Genomic DNA, 19,990 nt, shown 5'->3' with positions numbered 1-19,990 from the left:
TGCAGTGCACAACAGTACCAGTTTTACCCCATTCCGGATAGTGACAGGACAAGATTCCCCCGGCCCCCCAGAACTGGAAATACAGGCATCAGGAACAGGGACAGCAACAGAACCGACCGGGTGGGCCAATAAGATCCATAGCGGCGAAGGAATATAAACAACAGTCAGACAAGAAAAGGGCTGATCATACACCGTTCCAGGTTGGGGATCAAGGGTACTTGTCCACAAAATGCATAAAACTAAAATTACCTAGTAAAAAACTAGGACCAAAGTACATTGGTCTCTTTACAATCATTAAAGTGATTAACCCCATCAGGGTAGCTCTTAAACTCCTGTGCCTGTTAGGGAAAATCCATCCTATGTTTCACAGCAGCCTATTAAAACCTGCAAAAAATATTATGCCATGTAATGAAATGCCTGGACCGGTGTTTGATGATCAATACGAAATAGACAAAGTCCTTGATTCTCAGTTGTAGAGGGGTAGGGTGAGATATCTGGTGAGGTGGAAGGGATACCCAGACATGGAGGCATCATGGGTAAAGGCAGAAGATATCAATGCCGACAGGCTGTTATGATGGTTTCACCGGAAATACCCTCACTAACCCGGGGAAGTCATTAACTTCTCTCCTTTATGTATTACAGATGGACTCCTGGTAGAGGGAATCGCCTGTCAAGCCATGTCCGCAGCTCAACACATGAGCTGCAGACAAGATGAAAATGCGGAAACCCGGGTGGGCGGCAAGGAGCCTGATGCAAGGACCCACAGTGAGGAATCAAAGGGGAGGGCTGTGCGGCAGCAAAGACTGGGGACACAGACGGTGGTGGTTGCACAGCGTGATCGATTGGCGAGCTGAGCTGGACTCACAGGGCTGTCAGATGACTTCAGGAAGAGCGGGGAGCGACAAGCGGGCGGCTTGTTTGAGCCAGGCCACAGAACAGCTGAGAGAGCTGATGCCAAGCGCCTAGGCAATTTGAGGGGCAGGGCATTGCCTTGAAAACAGGCGCTGAGGCAGAAGCTCTCAGCACCGACTTTGAATTTGTAAAGCTCAACGTAACTTGTAGCCAGCTTGTAGCAAAATTAAACCCACATCTGGCAAACATTCCATGAGTTTCCAGTTAATTGTGAGGGCTCAGCACAAGTGTGGCCAAGCGGCTGAGACCCGCAGCATGCATGCTCTGCCAGCATGGGTAGGATGGGCCAATCCTAAGGGGGTGAGACAGTTCTTCAAATAATATGGACCATGCTATGCAGGGATTTAAAGGTAATAACCCACACCTTGAATTGCATCTGAAAGGAAACCAAGAGCTAGTGTAGTTCATGGAGCAGTGGTTGGATATGGGCCACTCTAGAGGCCCCAAGAACTGCCTGTGCTGCCACATTCTGCACAAGTTGAAGCTTCTGAATGTTCTTCAAGCATAGCCCCATGTAAAGGGGCTATACATTGAGTAGTCCAAACATTAAAATGCCTTTCAAAGTTTAGTTAAATTTCTCTAATCTGTGAGTTTAAAAAGATATTTAAAAGGCCCCACAAGTATGTTTCAAGAGCTTTTGGAATAAAGACCTTTTTCTGCAGGAAACAAACTAAATTTTAGGTTAGAATTGTTTCCATTAGGGCAATATTTTGTGGTGAGGATCATGTTTTATTTTATTCTTTGTTTTTAACAAAGGGTGCTGTTCTATATCAGAAGACTTTAAGGAACACATTGCAGAGGAATACAGAAATGTTCAACTCTTTCAGGGAAGAAAAGTTGAAGACATTTAAAATGCAGAAGAAAGCAAAAACCATGACCAATTACTATTTTCGAGAGTCACAAAATGAAGCCTGGGACCTATATATAATTTGGCTTAGCTATAATTGTGAAAATAGAAACATGAAGGCCTCTTTCTTATTCAGTTTAGTAGAATTTTATGCTTTTAGAAACCAAATGGCACTCCACATTCAGGCAATATGCACACATACTGAACACTCAGACACAACATTTCAGTATTCCTAAAGATTGCTGCATTATTGAGGATTTTGACTGTGCCATTTTCTTTTCTTCTTGCTCCTATATGTCATTAAGCAACTTGAAATCTTCTCCTAGAGAGAGATGGATTTTTCTGGAATGACCTGGCATGGAACTGTGAACCTGTAAGAAAAAAAAGAATTGGGCAATTGAGACTTGGACATAGTCCACTGCAACCAGAAGATATAACCCTGATTATTTTTCAGAAGCTTACTTTCTAGTGTTCGTTCTGTGCTGCAGAGGCGGCTAATTTAAACCAGGAAAGACACCCAGATTCTGTAACTGTGTGCCCTTAATTGCATCACCAAGAAATGTATCACAGATGGTACTTGTTTACCAATCACTCATTCAATGAATCTTCCACTACACTAAACAAGAAGTATTTATGATTGGTCCTCATGCACATAACTTTTCCAGCAATGCTACAGTTATGATTGTGATTCAGGTGCTTGGCAACCGCATTGCACTTACAGCAGTTGCAGCATTTTGCAGTCACCTAATCACAATTAGCAACTTTTCCTGCCAGCTTCCCCTAAGCAAAGTCAATGGGAAAGTCCACAAGGAAAATTGCCAGTCACTTCCCCACCTTCCTGCACGCTGGATTGTGACTTCCTTTTCTCGGCCACTCTGTGCTGACATGCACCTGCATCCCCTCAGCTGCTGCACCATAGAACCCCCTCAACTCAAATCCAACTTGAGACGGGCCTCCGAGGGCTTCCCCATAACAAACCCCCACATTCCTTACCCGAGAATCTTCCCACTTCCCACTTAAAGACCTCCGCATTTGGGATGACAATACAATGACAATAGGATTGTCAGTCCTAAACCATGCAGTCACATGACCCCAATCCCAGCTGCTGCTGTAATCCAGGTACTACTTGTACAGTTTTCTGCTGCTTTTGTCCAATCTCCCTGTTTTAATTCCTGGGGAGAGGAAGGAATATTTTGCCTGCTAGCACAGCTTCTTATAGGTCAGTGATGGCGAATCTTTTTGGCACCAAGTGCCCAAACCAGAACGCACGTGTGTGCGCATGCATGCGCTTGCCAGAGCGCCGGAAACCTAAAGACCAGCTGGCTGGTGCATATGTGCACACCGGAAACCAGAAGAACAGCTGGTGATGGCGTGCGTGCCCACAGAGAGGGCTCTGCGTCAAAGGTGGGTTTCAGCAGGTTCTGACCAGTTCTGGAGAACTGGTAGTGGAAATTTTGAATAGTTCAGAGAACCGGTAGTAAAAATTCTGACTGGCCCTGCCCCCATCTATTCTCTGCCTCCCAAGTCCCGCTGATCAGGAGGAAATGGGGATTTTGCAGTAACCTTCCCCTGGATTGGGGAGGGAATGGAGATTTTACAGTATCCTTCCCCTGCCACACCCACCAAGCCACACCCACAGAACCGGTAGTAAAAAAAATTTGAAATCCACAACTGCTCTGTGTGCCACCTCTGGCACGCGTGCCATAGGTTCACCATCACGGTTACAGGTGTTGCTGGCTCTATTGCAGTGCCAGCTGAGGACAATTTCTCATTACTGATTCCTCCTTTGGCCCTTCTCTATCTCCTATCTAGATGAATAGATTTCAGGTATGGAAATGTCAATGGGAAAGCCCCCAGGGATTTGCTTTGCAGGTTGAAGCAGATCAGATTGCGCTATGTTATTATATTTAGTATGAGCACCGTCCAAAGCCTCTCTGGTTGGACCTAAGTGTTGTTAAATATATAAATATTGAAATAGCTAGACCAAATAAAATGAAGAGAAATATTGTGCATATGATCATATGTAAATATTTACTTCAATATTGCAAAAACAATGGCTTCTTTATGTCTTCTCATCTTTCAACACATCATCAGATGAGCCTACGGGAGTTTTGCAATTCACTTATACTTTTATTTGGAAAATTGTTTTCACTTCAGATGCATCTCACTTACAGGGAAGAATATATTTGGAATTCTGGAAGGTATTCTGACATGGTACTAGTTATGTTGCACAGATGGTCAGCTAAGTTTAGAAGATTTTAAAATAGTAATAATTAGTTTGGGTGCAGAACGAGAAGGAAAAACATTGCTTATTGTTGCTTTTCTTTACATATAATTCCTAGTTTAGAAGAATTATATTTTGGTCCAAGAGTTGCAGTATACAGAAAAACAGTCTGCCTGGCCTCAGCAACCTACTTCAAGAAAACCAACAGTTTTTCTAGAATGCACATAGCACACCAGTTCCTCTGGGTAGATGAAGTGGTTCTGCAAATACTTCAACTAATAGGGTTAGATAGGTTAAGTCCAATACCAAACTGCAGCTGGAAGCATATTAGCAACTAAGACAGTATCTGTATCACAGATCTAGTGTGTTCCTGGCACACAGATAATACGTAATAAGTAATAAGTTATTTAATTGCTGCATTTTACACCAATTGTACCTTCAAATGGCCTTTAAAGGTAGCTCCACATAAAGCACATTGTGGGTATTAAATCAGGACAGGAGCTATAGCAATAGCACTTAGACTTATATACCACTCCATAGTGCTTTACAGCACTCTGAGCTGTTTACAAATGTTAGCATATTGCCCCCATCAATCTGGGTCCTCATTTTACGAACCTCAGAAGGATGGAAGGCTGAGACAACCTTGAGCTGGTCAGGATTGAATTCCTGGCTGTGGGTAAAGTTAGCCTCCAATACTCCATTCAAACCACTTCAGTAAATATGTTTTCTGCTATAATCTGAATGGATATTGAGATGATAAATTGATTAGCCATTGATCATTACACTGTATTCCTCAAACATGTATCCTTCAACCCTAAAGAAATTCATTATTGTCAGGTTTTCAAAGTAGGAGTTGGCAGGAATGGAATGTACTTCAATGAGGTTTCAGTATTGCAACAGACACTTGAAAACCTATCAACTTTCTTCTCTGTTTCTCATATCACAATCAAGGCAAATTGTTTTGAATTTATTTCTCACGTTTTCTACTTTCCCAGCCCTCAGATATCTGTTTTGTAACTGTTCAGCACTTTTTTTCTCCCTTCTCTGAGTCAAACCCCTATTTCACCACAATCATCAAAATATTTCCTTGTCTTAGAACTCTCAAGTGCAACATTTTTGGCTAAATTTATCAAGGAAGTAGTATCCCTGTAATTACTAACACATCTGAAAGAGGCTGACCATTTCACTCAGGCTTTGGCCAGCATATGAAACCAGGATTGCTTTGATCAGTTTAGAAGATGATCTACACAAGAACTGAATGTGGATTACAGAAACATTATTTTACTGGATTGCCTAGCAGGGCTGGGCCTTTCGGCCCTATTCTATCTACTCTATTTACTGTTACAGGATTGTGATGGGAGATGACTTTTGACATTGAAGTGCTTGGTCTTCTGTGTTCTTTTCCTACTGTTCAATCTCTACCTGAAATCATTGATAGCTGTTATATGGATTTCTCAAGAATGCAAATGACAGGTAGTTCAGTTACTCTCAGAGGTTTAACTCCAAGGAAACAACCAATCCTTAACCAATTGTTAAGTTCAATAATGCTGGACAAAGTAAACAAGCTGTAATTAAGTCCAGAGGCTATCGAGGATTGTTCATTAGCTCTTGGATTAATTTCAGCTTGTTGTGGGTGGGATTGTACTTTCTCTCAAAAATCAGGTTTCTAGGAGCACTCCTTGACTCTGTGCTCTCTCCAGACAGACATTCCCAACATCAGTGGTGGCTACATAATTACATCTAGTGTGCCAACTGCAACTGAGCCAGATAGACCCCCATAGCAGTTGTCTGTATCTTAGTTACATCCAATTTATCTAAAGCAATGTATTCAATGAAGGACTATTATTGAAATGCATCCAAAAACTTCAGGTGCTGCCAGTTAGGTGGATAAGCAATGAATAATACTAGAAGACTATGTTGAAAGACTTGCATGGTTGAGCACCATTTTTTCCAATTTAATAGTCTTGGCTTTGGCCTTAATGAATTTTGAATTTAGCTTTCTAAGGAACCACCTATCTCAATATGAACCTACCTGTATGGCTCTAAAGTAGCTGTTCCCCTTCCTCAGGAGTTGTTCTCACTCTTTCAACTTTTAGAAAAAGGGTCAGTATCTTCCTTTTCAGACCTATCTTTGCAATCTGAACTCTTGATTTTTTTACAAACTTAATCAAATCTTAAATACTTCTTTAGTTGCACTTTACTTTTTTAAAGAATGTGCCCTCTGGGTACAATGGTTGGATGCTAAGGAAATGAACGCCAAGACCAAGCTTGAAAAGAAAATGCAGAAATTGATTTGCTGCTGCAACTTTTTAACATTTAAGTCATGCAGCATTTATCATTTGCATTTAACTTAAAGATGGAATAAAAACATTCCTTAATTTACCCCTTTCTCCAACAAATGCCAGCATGTTAAAGATAATAATTTTGAAATCTTTCCTATAATCCTAAAGCATATAGTCCTATAGTCATTTTTGAAAATTGTACTTAATGAGACAGGTCTTACCTGTTACTACCCCTTGGCCTGTCCACAACTGATTAGCAAGATCCATAGAAGTTAGTGACCTTTTCTGAGGTGTATCTGACTGAAAAAGATATATGGTGCTTTAAATTTGTAATATGCTTTGCTCCATTTGATAATTAGATATTAGATTAGAAACAAGGAGATCCAAGGTCTAGTCCTCCCTTAGTCATAGAATCAGGGGTGCTATTCAGCAGGTTCTGACAGGTTCTGGAGAACTGGTAGCAGAAATTTTGAATAGTTTGGAGAACTGGCAAATACCACCTCTGGATGGCCCCAGAGTGGGGAGGGAATGGGGATTTTGCAGTATCCTTCCCCTGCCACACCCACCAAGCCATGCCCAGAGAACCAGTAATAAAAAAATTTGAATTCCACCACTGCATAGAACCCATCATTCACTCATAGACCTAATTAGGATCTGGCTCTGTGATAAGTCAACGAATAAACAAGCCCCTTGTTTCATCATGCTTTGATAACTTCATTGTAAGAACAAGACTTGGGATGCTCTGGTCACAGTCATTCACGTCCTGGTATGGATTACTATAGCATATACTACGGTACTTAGGGCTGTCCTTGAAGAGTGTCTGGAAGCTTCAGCTGGTGCAGAATGTAGTGGCAGGGCAGTTATGTACGTGTGCCCCAGAACAGCACACATTATACTACTGCATGCTTGACTGCCACTGAATACAATTATGATTTATCATAAACCATGATCAACTTCAAGTCATGGTTATTGATAAACAATCTAGCTTATTAATATACTTTGTGAACTGTTCATAAACTGCAATCACTGGTTAATACACGATGACAAATTAAGATTAGGAGACAATTAAATGAGTAACTGGCAAGTTCCAGACATATCTGTGAGAATAGAAGGAGATGAAATACACATTTGTTATCTCACACATGCAACTTCAGTTTTTTGTTTGTTTGTTTGTTTGTTTTATGGAGGGGTACAAGTCCCTGCAATTTTCTTGGTAAGGTTTTAGAAGTGATTTGCCCTTGTCTGCTTCCTGGGACTAAGAGAGAATGACTGGTCCAAGGCAGTGGTGAAATGTAAAATTTGTTACTACCGGTTCTGTGGGCATGGCTTGGTGGGGAGGTAATATGACTGAGTGGGCGTGGCCAACTTTTTTTTTTTTTTTTTACTTTTAAAACCATTTTTTCTACAACCTCTTCGGCTGAAGAGGTTGTAAAAAAAATGCTTTTAAAGTCTCTGATGATCCCAGCTGACTTGCCTGATCAGTAGAGGCTTTCTTTTTTTTTTTTAAAGCCTCTGATGATCCCAGCTGACTTGCCTGATCGGCAGAAGCTTTTTTTTTTTAAAGCCTCTGACGATCCCAGCTGACTTGCCTGATTGGCAGAGGCTTTTTTTCCTTTTAAAAACATTTTTTCTATAACCTCTTTGGCCAAAGAGATTATAGAAAAAATGCTTTTAAAAGCCTCTGATGATCTCAGCTGAGCCGCGCGATCATCAGAGGCTTTTTTTTTTACTTTTAAAAGCATTTTTTTTTGGCCAAAGAGGTTGTAGAAAAAATGCTTTTAAAAATAAAAAAAACCCTATGATGATTGCGCGGCTCAGCTGGGCAATGGGGGAGGCAGAGATTTTTGGTACCGGTTCTCCGAACCACCCACCTTCATCGCTACCGGATCGGGCGATCCGGTCTGAACTGGGAGCATTTCACTCCTGGTCCAAGGTCATGAAGCGACTTCATGCCTAAAATGAGGCTAGAACTCACAGTGTCCCAGTTTCTAACCTGATGCCTTAACTACCAAATTGATTCTCATGCCATGTTTACAAACTTTCAAACCTACCCGGAAAGTATGAGTTGTATTGGGCCTTGAAAATTGATCTATTAAGACAGTTCGCTCTCTATGAGGTCGTCGTTCCAGACCGTGAGGTACTGCACTGGATATTCTGCTGTGAAGATGTTTTCCTCTATGCTGAAAATGGAAAGACGAAAGAAGCAACCAGTTATTGGATAGAAAAATTAGCAGTTGAAGTAAATACAATTATTGTACTCAGGCTGTGACATTATGTAACATCAGTACATTAAGGTGACCAGATGTCCCGCTTTTGGCGGGACAGTCCCGCTTTTGAGCAATTTGTCCCGCGTCCCACGGCGTTTTAAAAAAGTCCCGATTTTTCATTCTGCCTTCTGAGTCCCGGCTGCCTCCTGAGTCCTCGCTGATGGCTAGAGGGAAAAAACCTGTTTAAACTCTTGCCGCGGGGCTTCAAAGGGCTGCCCTACGTTGATTAGCTCGGCTTCCCCCTCTCAGCTGATTTGCGCAGGGCTCTGCTCTTGCTAAATTGCTCAGCAGTTTTTTTTTTCTCTTTGTGCAAACCAAGCTCAAAACAAAACTGAAAGTAAAACAGGCTGTTGGCTTTGCTGTTTGCTTGCAACATTGGAAAATTAGGCAGCAGATTTATTTTCCTTTTCCTCACCAAAAAAGGTAGGTGCAAACAATGGGAAATTATTTAGGGCAAAAGAGGAGAGTTCAAGATTTTAAAACACAAAAGAAAAAAAAGCTCTTTTTAACTAGGGAATTGTAATAATTGAGATACTATTAATTGTATATTGTGTTGAAAGCAGAAATGGTTAAGTTGTGGTTTGGAGGAATATATGGGGGAAATTATTTGGTTTATTATTATTGGTAAATAGAATTAATTGATTTGTAAGAAATTGGATTGCAAGGAAATAATTGGAATATTCATGTTCATATTGATTAATATACAAAAAAGATAGTTATATAACTAATTGATTTATATTAAAATGTTGAATTTGTATTAAACAACTCATATTACATAATTAACCAATGTGAGGATGGATATAAAAATAGATGACAATGGGAAGGGGTATAATATAGAATAGAAGGGAAAAATTGAATTTGATTAAGATTAGAGATGAGGATGAAGGGTAATATTGTTTTTTTTAAAAAATAGATGAGGAATAAATATGGCAAAAAGGAAATATAGAAATTGTAAATTAAATTGAAATGACTAAACACTGTTTAAATTTGTGAACCAGCCAAATATTCTGTTCAAAGAAAATACATTGTATGTTTGTATGTGTGTTTCTAATTATTGCTATTTATTCATATTTGTTCTCTTTTATTCTTTAAAGTTTAACAATTCATTCTTTATCTTAATATCTTTATATTTGCTTGGGGTTGGCTTTCTTCCCTTTCATCTTTTTTATTGTACAGCAATCTTTCTCCTCAAACCTACCACCTCTCTCTTTTCTTTCCTTCTTACTTTCTCTTCCCCTCCCCTTCTTCTTCTCCCTACTTCCTCTTCCTTTCTCCTTCTCCTCCTTTCTTCCTCCCTCTCTTACCCTCACTCCTACTCTAATTTCCATTCCTTCATCCCTCTCTATTGCTGTATCTTTTAATGCATATGGACTACTCAGAGGGCTGAAAAAGTTATTTTTGACTGGTCCTCACACTTTTGACCAGTCCTCGAACTTACGACTGTCCTCACATTTTACGTTTTTGCCCTATCTTGTCACCATGGTGAAGAGAAGCAGTTGTGAAATGAGTGACATGGTTGTTAAGAATGCTGCACGGGCATAAATGTGAGGATGGTCATAAGTGTGAGGACCAGTCAAAAGTGCGAGGACCTGTCAGAAATGACTTTTTTCAGCCCTCTGGTTAGTCCTTTTGTGCATATGGACTACTCAGAGGGCTGAAAAAGTTATTTTTGACTTGTCCTCGCACTTTTGACCAGTCCTCGAACTTACGACTGTCCTCACATTTTACATTTTTGCCCTATCTTGTCACCATGGTGAAGAGAAGCAGTTGTGAAATGAGTGACATGGTTGTTAAGAATGCTGCACGGGCATAAATGTGAGGATGGTCATAAGTGTGAGGACCAGTCAAAAGTGCGAGGACCTGTCAGAAATGACTTTTTTCAGCCCTCTGGTTAGTCCTTTTGTGCATATGGACTACTCGGAGGGCTGAAAAAGTTATTTTTGACTGGTCCTCGCACTTTTGACCAGTCCTCGAACTTACGACTGTCCTCACATTTTACGTTTTTGCCCTATCTTGTCACCATGGTGAAGAGAAGCAGTTGTGAAATGAGTGACATGGTTGGTAAGAATGCTGCACGGGCATAAATGTGAGGATGGTCATAAGTGTGAGGACCAGTCAAAAGTGTGAGGACCTGTCAGAAATGACTTTTCAGCCCTCTGAGTAGTCTCTATACACATAGCCATGGCCACCCGGTCACATGACCAGCTAGCCACGCCCACCCAGTCACATGGCCTCCAAGCCACGCCCACACAATAAGCCACGCCCACAATGGTGTCCTTCTTACCAATGTTAAAATCTGTTCACCTTACCCTATACACATAGCCATGGCCACCCGGTCACATGATCAGATAGCCACGCCCACCCAGTCACATGACCAGCTAGCCACGCCCACAAAATAAGCCACGCCCACAATGTCCCTCTTTACCAATGTTAAAATCTGGTCACCTTACAGTACATCTCTTTCCTTGAAAGCTTAAGGAATAATATGTCTATACAGTAGTCTTTGACATGACCACAATTGGGAGCAGAATTTGCATTGCTAAACAAGGTGATTCTTAAATGAGTTATTTTGATTTTATTTTTTCTGTGACAGTTGTTAAGTGAATCATGCAGTTGTTAAGCAAACCAGCTTCTCCCATTGTTGGAAGCCAGTCGAGGACCTCTAATATAACATTCTGATAGATTCTATATATGGTATCCCTTCCTGCAATACTACCCTGCACCAGGGCTCAAATAGTTCTGAAAGCTAATGCAGTATATACAGTATAGTCACCTAAAACTTCTGATTGATGAGCAAAACTCTCAAGAGAGGATTTGAACTTCATAGAATAAAGTCTGGCTATGAATATTCTAATGAAGCTGGTTATATCCTGCTTCCTGGTGGTCAATGTAACTGCTTTTCAATTGACTTTTTTATTGCCTCCTCACAAATAACTATTTTTTTAACCAGCTTCCGAGCACCTAGGCAAGCAGTTCTAAAATTACCTATTTAGACTTTTTCAAAGGAGCTTCAGATGAAGTTAACATGTTTTAGCACGAACAGAAAAAACTTTAATTGCAGAGTAATTTACTTAGTCTAAACTAAAGATAGGTTTTTATTTTCCCTTTTTCCTGGAATGTAGTTTCCTCTAATGTCCAATTTTTTTAAGATTTCTTTTTTACCCTGATTTTTTTCAAATATAAATCAAGATGGCAAAAATACCTAATATTTCTTTCTCCTCCTACTTATTCCACAATAGCAAACCTATGAGCTGACTTGGACTGAGAGAAAGTGACTGGCCCAAAATGATTCAGATGGTTTGCATGCCTAAAATGAACACAGTCTCCTGCTATAGACCAACACCTTAACAACTACACCAATTTAAATAATAGTTTTCTTATCACTGTTACAAGTTACAGTAGCCAAAATAGCTTTGGTTCTCATGAAAGTGATTATTTATATTATTAGTTCCAACATCTTAAAGTAAATGTTTCAATATTCCAAATTGGTCTGAACCCTTAATTTTATAACTTTCTTGATTCAAAATCTTTAGCTTTTGTTTATTTCACATTCTTTACGTTCTTAAATTTATGGTTAATTTTTCTTTTGTTCAGAAACAAAAATAGATTCACCAGGTGACTTTTCAAACTTGTCATTCCAAAGACTTCTAATACTTTAAAATATTTAAATAAGCAGTTTCCAAAGTGATTAGAAGTGTAATTAGCATACTTAGTATCCAGTGGTGGGTTGCCCCCAGTTCTATAGAACCGGTAGTAAAATCGGCAGGAGGCTCTGCCCACCAACCTCTATGTCATCAGAATGCTTCTGTGCATGTGTAGAAGCTTCTGTGCATGTGTAGAAGCTTCTGCACATGTGCAGAAGAGCGTGCACGTGTGTGTGCAAAGCCAGAGCGCACGCGCAACCCTGTTGTAAACTGGTAGTAAAGATAAGTAGAACCCACCCGTTAGTATCCTTTTAAAAAGTCTGCTGCAATTGTGAGATCTAAAATAAAATAAGATAAAATAGATCTATTTTATATACCTGAATAATTTATATAACAGACATAAGTTTTAGCTTCACATCAATCCTATTAGGCACAGAGGAAAAGTGCATTGTGTAAGAGTACTCAAGGAAGTTTCATTTGAAAGAAACTATGAATGTGTGGGTGGATATACTGTATACTTTTTGGGATTATGCAAAGATTTGATTAAAAGTTTTATTGGCAACTTCATCCAATACCTGATCACACTGCATTTTAATTAAGTTGGGTTTTTTTTTTAATATGATGTGCACACCTAGATTCTATAGAGATAGAGAGATATGAAAACAAGTATTCAATCATTCATGGCAGAAATAATGTAGATGTCTTACAAAGCTTAAGCGTAGTCCAGGAACTGAAAGGTATTGATCAATGATGTCTGAATTAATGGGTGGTAACTTGTTCCGGACAGCAGGTGTAAATGGAGATGGCAAACGATCTAAGGCAGTGCATCTGTAGGAAAGCAGCATGGACATAGGAATTAACTCTTATTTCAGTTCCTTAAACTGCTACAAGACTGCTTCTTAACCCAATATGGTGAATAAATAACAATTCTGTTGCATTTATAGAAATATTAAATCAGTGTTAATATTAAGTCAATCCAATATATCCAAAACTGCACTTCTGGAAATTCTGGATATTATAGTCCTAGCACATCTGGAGGGGCCAAACTGGGAAGGCAGAATCTCTTTGAAGCATAAGACATCCACTTAAAATTACACAATCTTAAGCATATCTTCCCGCTTAAAAATTTTAAGCATATCTTCCCGCTTAAAAATCTGGATCTTATTACTTTAGTTCCTCATACCTGCTTAGCTCTTTCATTACTCTTACTATTCTTCATATGTCTACTTTGTGCTACAAGTACAAAAAAAAAAGAGGTCTGCATGAGCCAAATTTACTGCAGTGCTAAAAATGAGTAAATTTTGCAGGCTTGGTTACATTATTTAGATTAATTTGTTTCTAAGATCACAATGAGTCTTATTTTCATAGCTTGAAGGATAACATCTTTAGACTATATAGTTCTCTTCTAAATGCAGTGTTTATGTCACACAATCACCAAATTATTTCTCAGTGCTGTCCAAATTCTATCATCTGAATTCAACATGATCAATACAGTAAGAAAGAACAGAAATAAAATCGTACAATTTTGTTCCTCGCAGGACCTCATCACTGTAAACATTAGGAGTCTTTAAACGTAGTTGGTCTTGTGCTATTGATGGTAACCTACGATGGCCCACTGTTTTCTTAGAGGATCCAGGCAACACTCGAGGTAATGATGAGACATTGCTATCAGTCATTCGCCCCCCTCGATTCTTTGCTGAATTAATACTAGAACCCACACCTTGTGGCTTGTCTTCTTGTTCATGCCTGAAAAAGACAGTTTCAACCAAACATCACTCCACTTATATAAAATTAAAGTCTTCAGCAACTTGAAGCTGAGTAGTAAGTGGATTAGCATTCTCCAAGAAAGAAATGCATAAATTTCAACACTGATGAATGATTCTGGCATCAGAGATAAGAAACTCACAAGTGCCTTTCTCCTAGAGTAAAACATAATAATAAATCAAGCAAAGAACAATGTGTTATCCTTCCATGATAACCAAAATAAAAAGTTTGAAGCAACTGTATCTAGAAACACAATTGGTCATGCATATTTTTATCTCAAAGTACTTTCTTCCACCTTCCAAAATGTAACTATATTGTGCAATAAAAAGACTATTAACAGGATTTTGAAGTTTGATTTAGCTGTTGGTTTTACCTATAAACTATGTTTCTGTTTAGTAGATAGATGTCAGGCTAAATGGGTTGGGTAAACAGTGGTCTAGAAATTTATAAATTATGTGTCTGCTTTGCAAAAGGGGAGAACTTATTAACTTGGAAGTATATTTATCAGTGTTCAACTAGGGGGGACAATTTATGTACATACAGTATTCATACTGTATGTCTGTTTTATTTTTCATTTTACGCATTCTTTTTTTATGTAGTCTACTTTAGTTGTGTTTTGTTTTTGTATTTTTCTTTTTTGGAAGTTTTTACTTTAATATTTTGAATAAAAATAAAATTGATGATCTACTTCAATCAGATATGTTATTCCTTTTATCATTTTATAAACCTGGTCTATAATCATAATAAATGTTAACAATCTAACTAAAATAAATAAGGCCAGAAATAAATAGACCAATGTAGCCTATACAAAAGTGTGATTTTATAAGGAGATCTTTATAAAACATACTTTTCAATGAAGCTTGAATGTCTCTGTTGTAGTGGTTTAGCTTGAATTGTCATGACACCATTTAAATTGCCATGTGAACTGCTGGAGAAACGGTGGGCCTAAAGAAAACAATAGAAACAAACACAGATATGTCACTCAATGTCAGAATATAATTATTCCCTTAAATAGTCTTAATATTATAAAGAAAGAAGAAGAGGAAACAAACCTAACCCTCCCCAGAACCGAGCATGGGAATATTATTGTCCAGTTTATTTTTAATCTTATTTTCCCCCAAAATGTTAGAAAGAACCATCAGCCACTAGATAACTGCTGCCTTCTGCATTAAATTAACTATATACAGCGCAGCTTATTGAATTTTTTAAAATTCTAAAGAAAGCATGTAGGACCCTCTTCTGGATTGAGTCCACTGTGTATAAAAATGGGAAATACAAAACTTCTTTAGCAGCATCTTTCTTTGTAAAAGCCCCATGCACTCTAAATTGACTCAGGTGAATAAAACATTTTATGTAACAGTTAAGAAATATTCAAGACTTTGGGAACAATTTTGTTTAGTATGATCTTTATGATCTCTCCAGGATATGGCAGACATGTTTTTATTTATCTTTTAAATACGGTAATGTGAATCTTATCTCCTTGTTCTAAAAAACACCATTGGGCTTTGAGTTCTTACAGTTTTTAAAACTTATTTAAGCATTTATTACTTTCTGAATAATAAATTATTACAGAACAAATGTAATAATTAAATAAATTAAAACATAATTACTGCATATGTTCTGTTGCATACTTACAAAATGGTGTCATGGAACAGTTATGAAATTAAATTCAAGTTATAAAATAAATAAATAAATATTTAACTTATTTTTATTTACATTAATCTCTCTTGCATGGCTTATTCATACATGCACATATTTTGGGCCTTAGACATGTTGATAAATTATCCTGGTTGAATATATTATAATATTTTTCTTTCATTATAATATTGTTGCTCATTATAATATTGTTGCTCCTACTATGTTGCTCAAAGGCCAAAAGACAAAGAAAAAGAAAGAATGATCAGAAAAAGGCTTAAGCACCCAAGAATTATGGAGACAAAGAAACAAAGTAAAAGGAAACAACTAAATACATGAAGGATAGATTGTTCATTCTTAGCATGACAATTTTTCATATTTTCATGAAAAGATATTATTTTACCTGGGATTGTCCAAAATGCAGGCCAAAAGATCGAACCTCTGACCCTCTGGATGGAGGAACACTTGATGTATCTACCATAGCACGGGAGGGTGGAATATGTGACAACTTATGTCCAGTAACTTTTGATTTCTCCGTATGCTTGAAATTTTCTAGATCATTATTACATAAAAATAGTAAATATACATACATAAATCAGACAATATCAGAACCCTCTTAGTTTGCTTCAACTTTGAAAGCAATGCATTATTAATAATTAGTAATAATAATCTGTCACTTTCTCTACTCAGCTGCCAGGATGATACAATGCTGCTTCCTAAAATTGGTAGGTAGGTGGTTTTTCTGGGGGAACGGGCAGGAAACTGAAGCTATTCTGTCAACAGCACACCAATATTCTATGACTTTCATGGCTCAGGACTGGGAAGGTTGTTTTATTTTTGTTCAGATAGAGAAGGTGTTACTGTATTTATTTATTTTATTTTAAAAAATTATATAGTCATCCATTTAAAAACTAATTCTAGGCAGCTCCTAATCAAATATAAAAATCATAATAAAACTATAAAACTAAATACATGTAAAAATTAAAACCAACTAAAATTTGGCACCAAGTCATATATCCTCGTTTGGGGGGAAAATCAGGTCTTCAAAGTTTGATGGAAGGCCAGGAAAATTGAGGCCTGCTCAACTTCAGGGGGGAAGAATGTTCCATAGGGTAGGGGCTGCCACAGAAAAGGAATATTGTTGACTGCTTTGGAACAATTTACTTCCACCTAAACTGGCGTTTTTATCTCAGCCTAGTAGATCCCCAGGGCAGAGATTAAAGACAGTTGACCCAATAGCTCCTGAGGTGTCTATCCTTGCTTTGTGAGCCGAAAGGATTTCTTTCACAGAGTTCAAAACAAGGATACGGTAAGATGACAGAGCCATCCGATAGCTAAAGCCCACATTCAGGTTTATGCCAAGGCTCTCAAAGTGACAAAGCAACTGTTTTTTGCGATTGCCTCTTTTGCACACCCAGAACAGCTATTTTAAGAGTTTTGTTATTAAGGACCTATTAAAATGGAAGGGGAAACTTCATTGCTTTCTGTGGCATGTCTGGTAGATACCCGCAAACAGAATTGTTTATGTTTGTCCCAACTTTGGGTTTGTTGATTATAACAGATCCTAGTTACCTATTAAATAGTAACTGCTATGGATAATTTTCATTCATCCAGCCTAACCACGTGAACAAAATTCTTGGTAAGATAAGACCAATCCAGTCATACTTGTCTCTGGAATGGGACAATTTGGTATGGCCAACTTGCTGTAGCCATTTTGCCATGGCCATGGCCATCTCACCACAGCCAACTTGCCATGGGACAAAAATGGAAATAAAGTCAAAGAAACAGTGGCAGATAACATTTATTAAATTGAGTTATCCTGCATGGAATTGTATGTGGCAAGTTGTCCCACAGTGAATTGGCTGCAGCAAGGGCAGAAGTTGGCCATGCTGAATTGGCTATGGCAGCAAGTTGACCATGGTGAGATGGCCATTGCAAGTTGTCCTAACCCTCTTGACTCATGACCCTTCTTCCTGATTATGGTAACTCAACAAGGTAGAATGGTTCAGCCTGTCTTTAAAATGTTCTACTTACCTGTAATAGATGATTCCCAGTATTTTCTTATTAATTCTTCCAGTATTTTAATTACATTTTTCCAGATTTGATCAAACACTTCAGCAGTCACAGCGTCTTTGATGCAGGAGTTGGGAGAAACAGGAGGAATGCCGTGTTTAATTTGTTTTTGGGCAAGTTGAGCATTTCTTTGTTCTAAACCTTCATCATCACTAATAAAAGAAGTAAATTAAAGTTTTATTACTAAGTATTATTAATTATTACTAACAATTTAATCAAAGTCTCTTTTGATCAAAGTATTGACCCACAGTATTATTTCAGAACTTGTCAAGTTATAAATTATGATTTTACCACATTTAAATTCCACCAAGACTCAGCGGTAAATGCATGTGCCCATAAAAGCTATATTTTATACACACAGGAAACATGATTCTCACAATTTGTGCTGTACATTGTGCTGGCCTTCAGTATTCATCACTTGATCACATATTAACAATACAAACAATATTGCAAAATATTCTTCTCTCATTTGATTTTGGATTAAATAAATCCAATAGAAAATTTCTACTTCTTTTCAGAAAAACTGCTATATATACTGAGGAAGTAGTACAATATTAATAACATAGTAGGATTAGTAGGCCTTTGAACTATGGTGCTGGGGAAGACTCCTGCGAGTCCCTTGGACTGCAAGGCGATCAAACCGGTCAGTCCTAGAGTAGATCAACCCTGACTGCTCTTTAGAAGGCCAGATCCTGAAGATGAAACTCAAATACTTTGGCCACCTAATGAGAAGGAAGGACTCACTGGAGAAGAGCCTAATGATTGAGGGCAAAAGAAGAACGGGACGACAGAGAATGAGGTGGCTGGATGGAATCACTGAAGCACTCGACGTGAGCTTAAATAGACTCCAGAGGATGGTAAAGGACAGGAAGGCCTGGAGGACCGTTATCCATGGGGTCGTGATAGGTCAGACACGATTTCACAGCTAACAACATAGGATTAGTATTTTATATATTTCATATATTCTCAGCAATTTTCAAGACAAATGATTTTATAGTAAAAGGTTTCTGACAAATTTATTTCATGTTATTTTGCCTAATTGACCAATTCCAATAAAACCAAGAAAAGCATGCATGATTGACATGAAATTCTTCAACAGCTTAATTGCTTAGGCTTCAACACAAAAATGACTGGTAGAGCTTTTTAACATTGCTTTGCTCATGCAAACAATCTATTGGGAAAATAAGTTTTTAATTTTTGCCTACCTGATCTTAAAAACCTCTGATTGTTAAATGACAAATGACATTTTAACCATTTGTGTTTAAATTAGCTAACATTATTATGAAGAAAAAGCACGTGAAGGTTACATTTTGAAAACAGCTTCAGTCTTGAACAGGGCTGTCAAACACCCGGCCCATGCGCTGGCCACGCTTACAACCAGTTTAGCGAAGGGGAAAAAAGTCCCAATATGTCACATGACACTGCCGTGATGACATGAGTTTGTCACCCCTGGTCTAGAACATATTATCAATCACAATCATTGACATTCACTGATTTAAAGACAAAATAATTTTGCCTGCAATTTTCTGCTACCAAAGATGCTGCTTAGAGACACAAGCAAAGATAAGTCAAGTATATATAGATAATTTCATAAAAAGTCTGATTTTTCCTTAGTCTTAATTATTTGTCATGAAAGCTATTAAAATTGAACATTTACATTTCTTTCTTGTCAAATGCAAAATATTCTTCCATTTTTCCTTCTGCATCATAAATTTCTTCCTCCAAGAATGAATATCCAGGTGAATCAGGTAAAGAAATCTCTGTTAATTTGGAGCTGAATGTTTTGTGCACTGGAAAAGCTGCAGGTACCAGTTTTGATCCTGAGATGCATAACCTAAATTATGGTACACAAGTGAAAAAGAATAATGTTATTTTTTTTTGTAAGAGTAATACTATAAGCTATTAGGGTAACTTATTAAAATTTCCAAACATAATACACAGAAAAAAACAATTTATATCAACAAAAAAATAAGAATAAAACTTCTCATTAAATAAAATTCTAATGAAGATTAGACTCTTACAGCCTTTAATGTGCTTTGAACACCTTACAGAACTTGCCTTATCTGTACTCAAATGTTTTCCAATTTCATTAGTACAGTGCTAACTTATAACTTCGTTAGGCATCTCCAACACATTTCTGCTTATTGTTTGGTGGTAAGTATCATGACACACCTCATACTACTATTGTAGCTGGCAAAATGCTGCATCATAGGGCAACAATTTTTGAAACAAGGTACCTCCAAAGGGCTTGCTTACAGAATGTGTCCAAATTCTGGAACCCGTGACTCCCATGGAATTGAAACTTGGCAAATTTGTAAAACTTTTTATGACATAAAAATCCC

General features: G+C 38.0%; 1 protein-coding gene across 2 annotated transcripts in view; it reads right to left on the bottom strand.

Annotated features, from left to right (window-relative positions):
- Positions 1-1,921: 1,921 nt before the first annotated feature.
- The window catches only part of FAM149A (family with sequence similarity 149 member A), a 50,628-nt gene continuing 32,559 nt past the window's right edge, over positions 1,922-19,990 (bottom strand). Inside the window, exons 6-14 of one of the 2 annotated variants that reach the window (XM_070948461.1) lie at positions 19,306-19,482; positions 17,610-17,800; positions 15,979-16,127; positions 14,788-14,885; positions 13,698-13,922; positions 12,884-13,004; positions 8,317-8,445; positions 6,487-6,565; positions 1,922-2,130 (exon numbers count right to left, since the gene is read on the bottom strand). In XM_070948461.1, the coding sequence (XP_070804562.1) occupies positions 2,060-2,130; positions 6,487-6,565; positions 8,317-8,445; positions 12,884-13,004; positions 13,698-13,922; positions 14,788-14,885; positions 15,979-16,127; positions 17,610-17,800; positions 19,306-19,482 (1,240 nt within the window). In that variant the 3' untranslated portion in view covers positions 1,922-2,059. The remainder of the gene's footprint in view (positions 2,131-6,486; positions 6,566-8,316; positions 8,446-12,883; positions 13,005-13,697; positions 13,923-14,787; positions 14,886-15,978; positions 16,128-17,609; positions 17,801-19,305; positions 19,483-19,990) is intronic. The other variant, XM_070948462.1, reaches the window with a different exon arrangement.

This window comes from Pituophis catenifer, unplaced genomic scaffold (genome assembly GCF_029215685.1).
Source record: "Pituophis catenifer annectens isolate HBS135680 unplaced genomic scaffold, rPitCat1.0.hap2 SCAF_8, whole genome shotgun sequence".
NCBI lineage: Eukaryota > Metazoa > Chordata > Lepidosauria > Squamata > Colubridae > Pituophis > Pituophis catenifer.
This window is presented reverse-complemented; position numbering and strand designations above follow the sequence as displayed.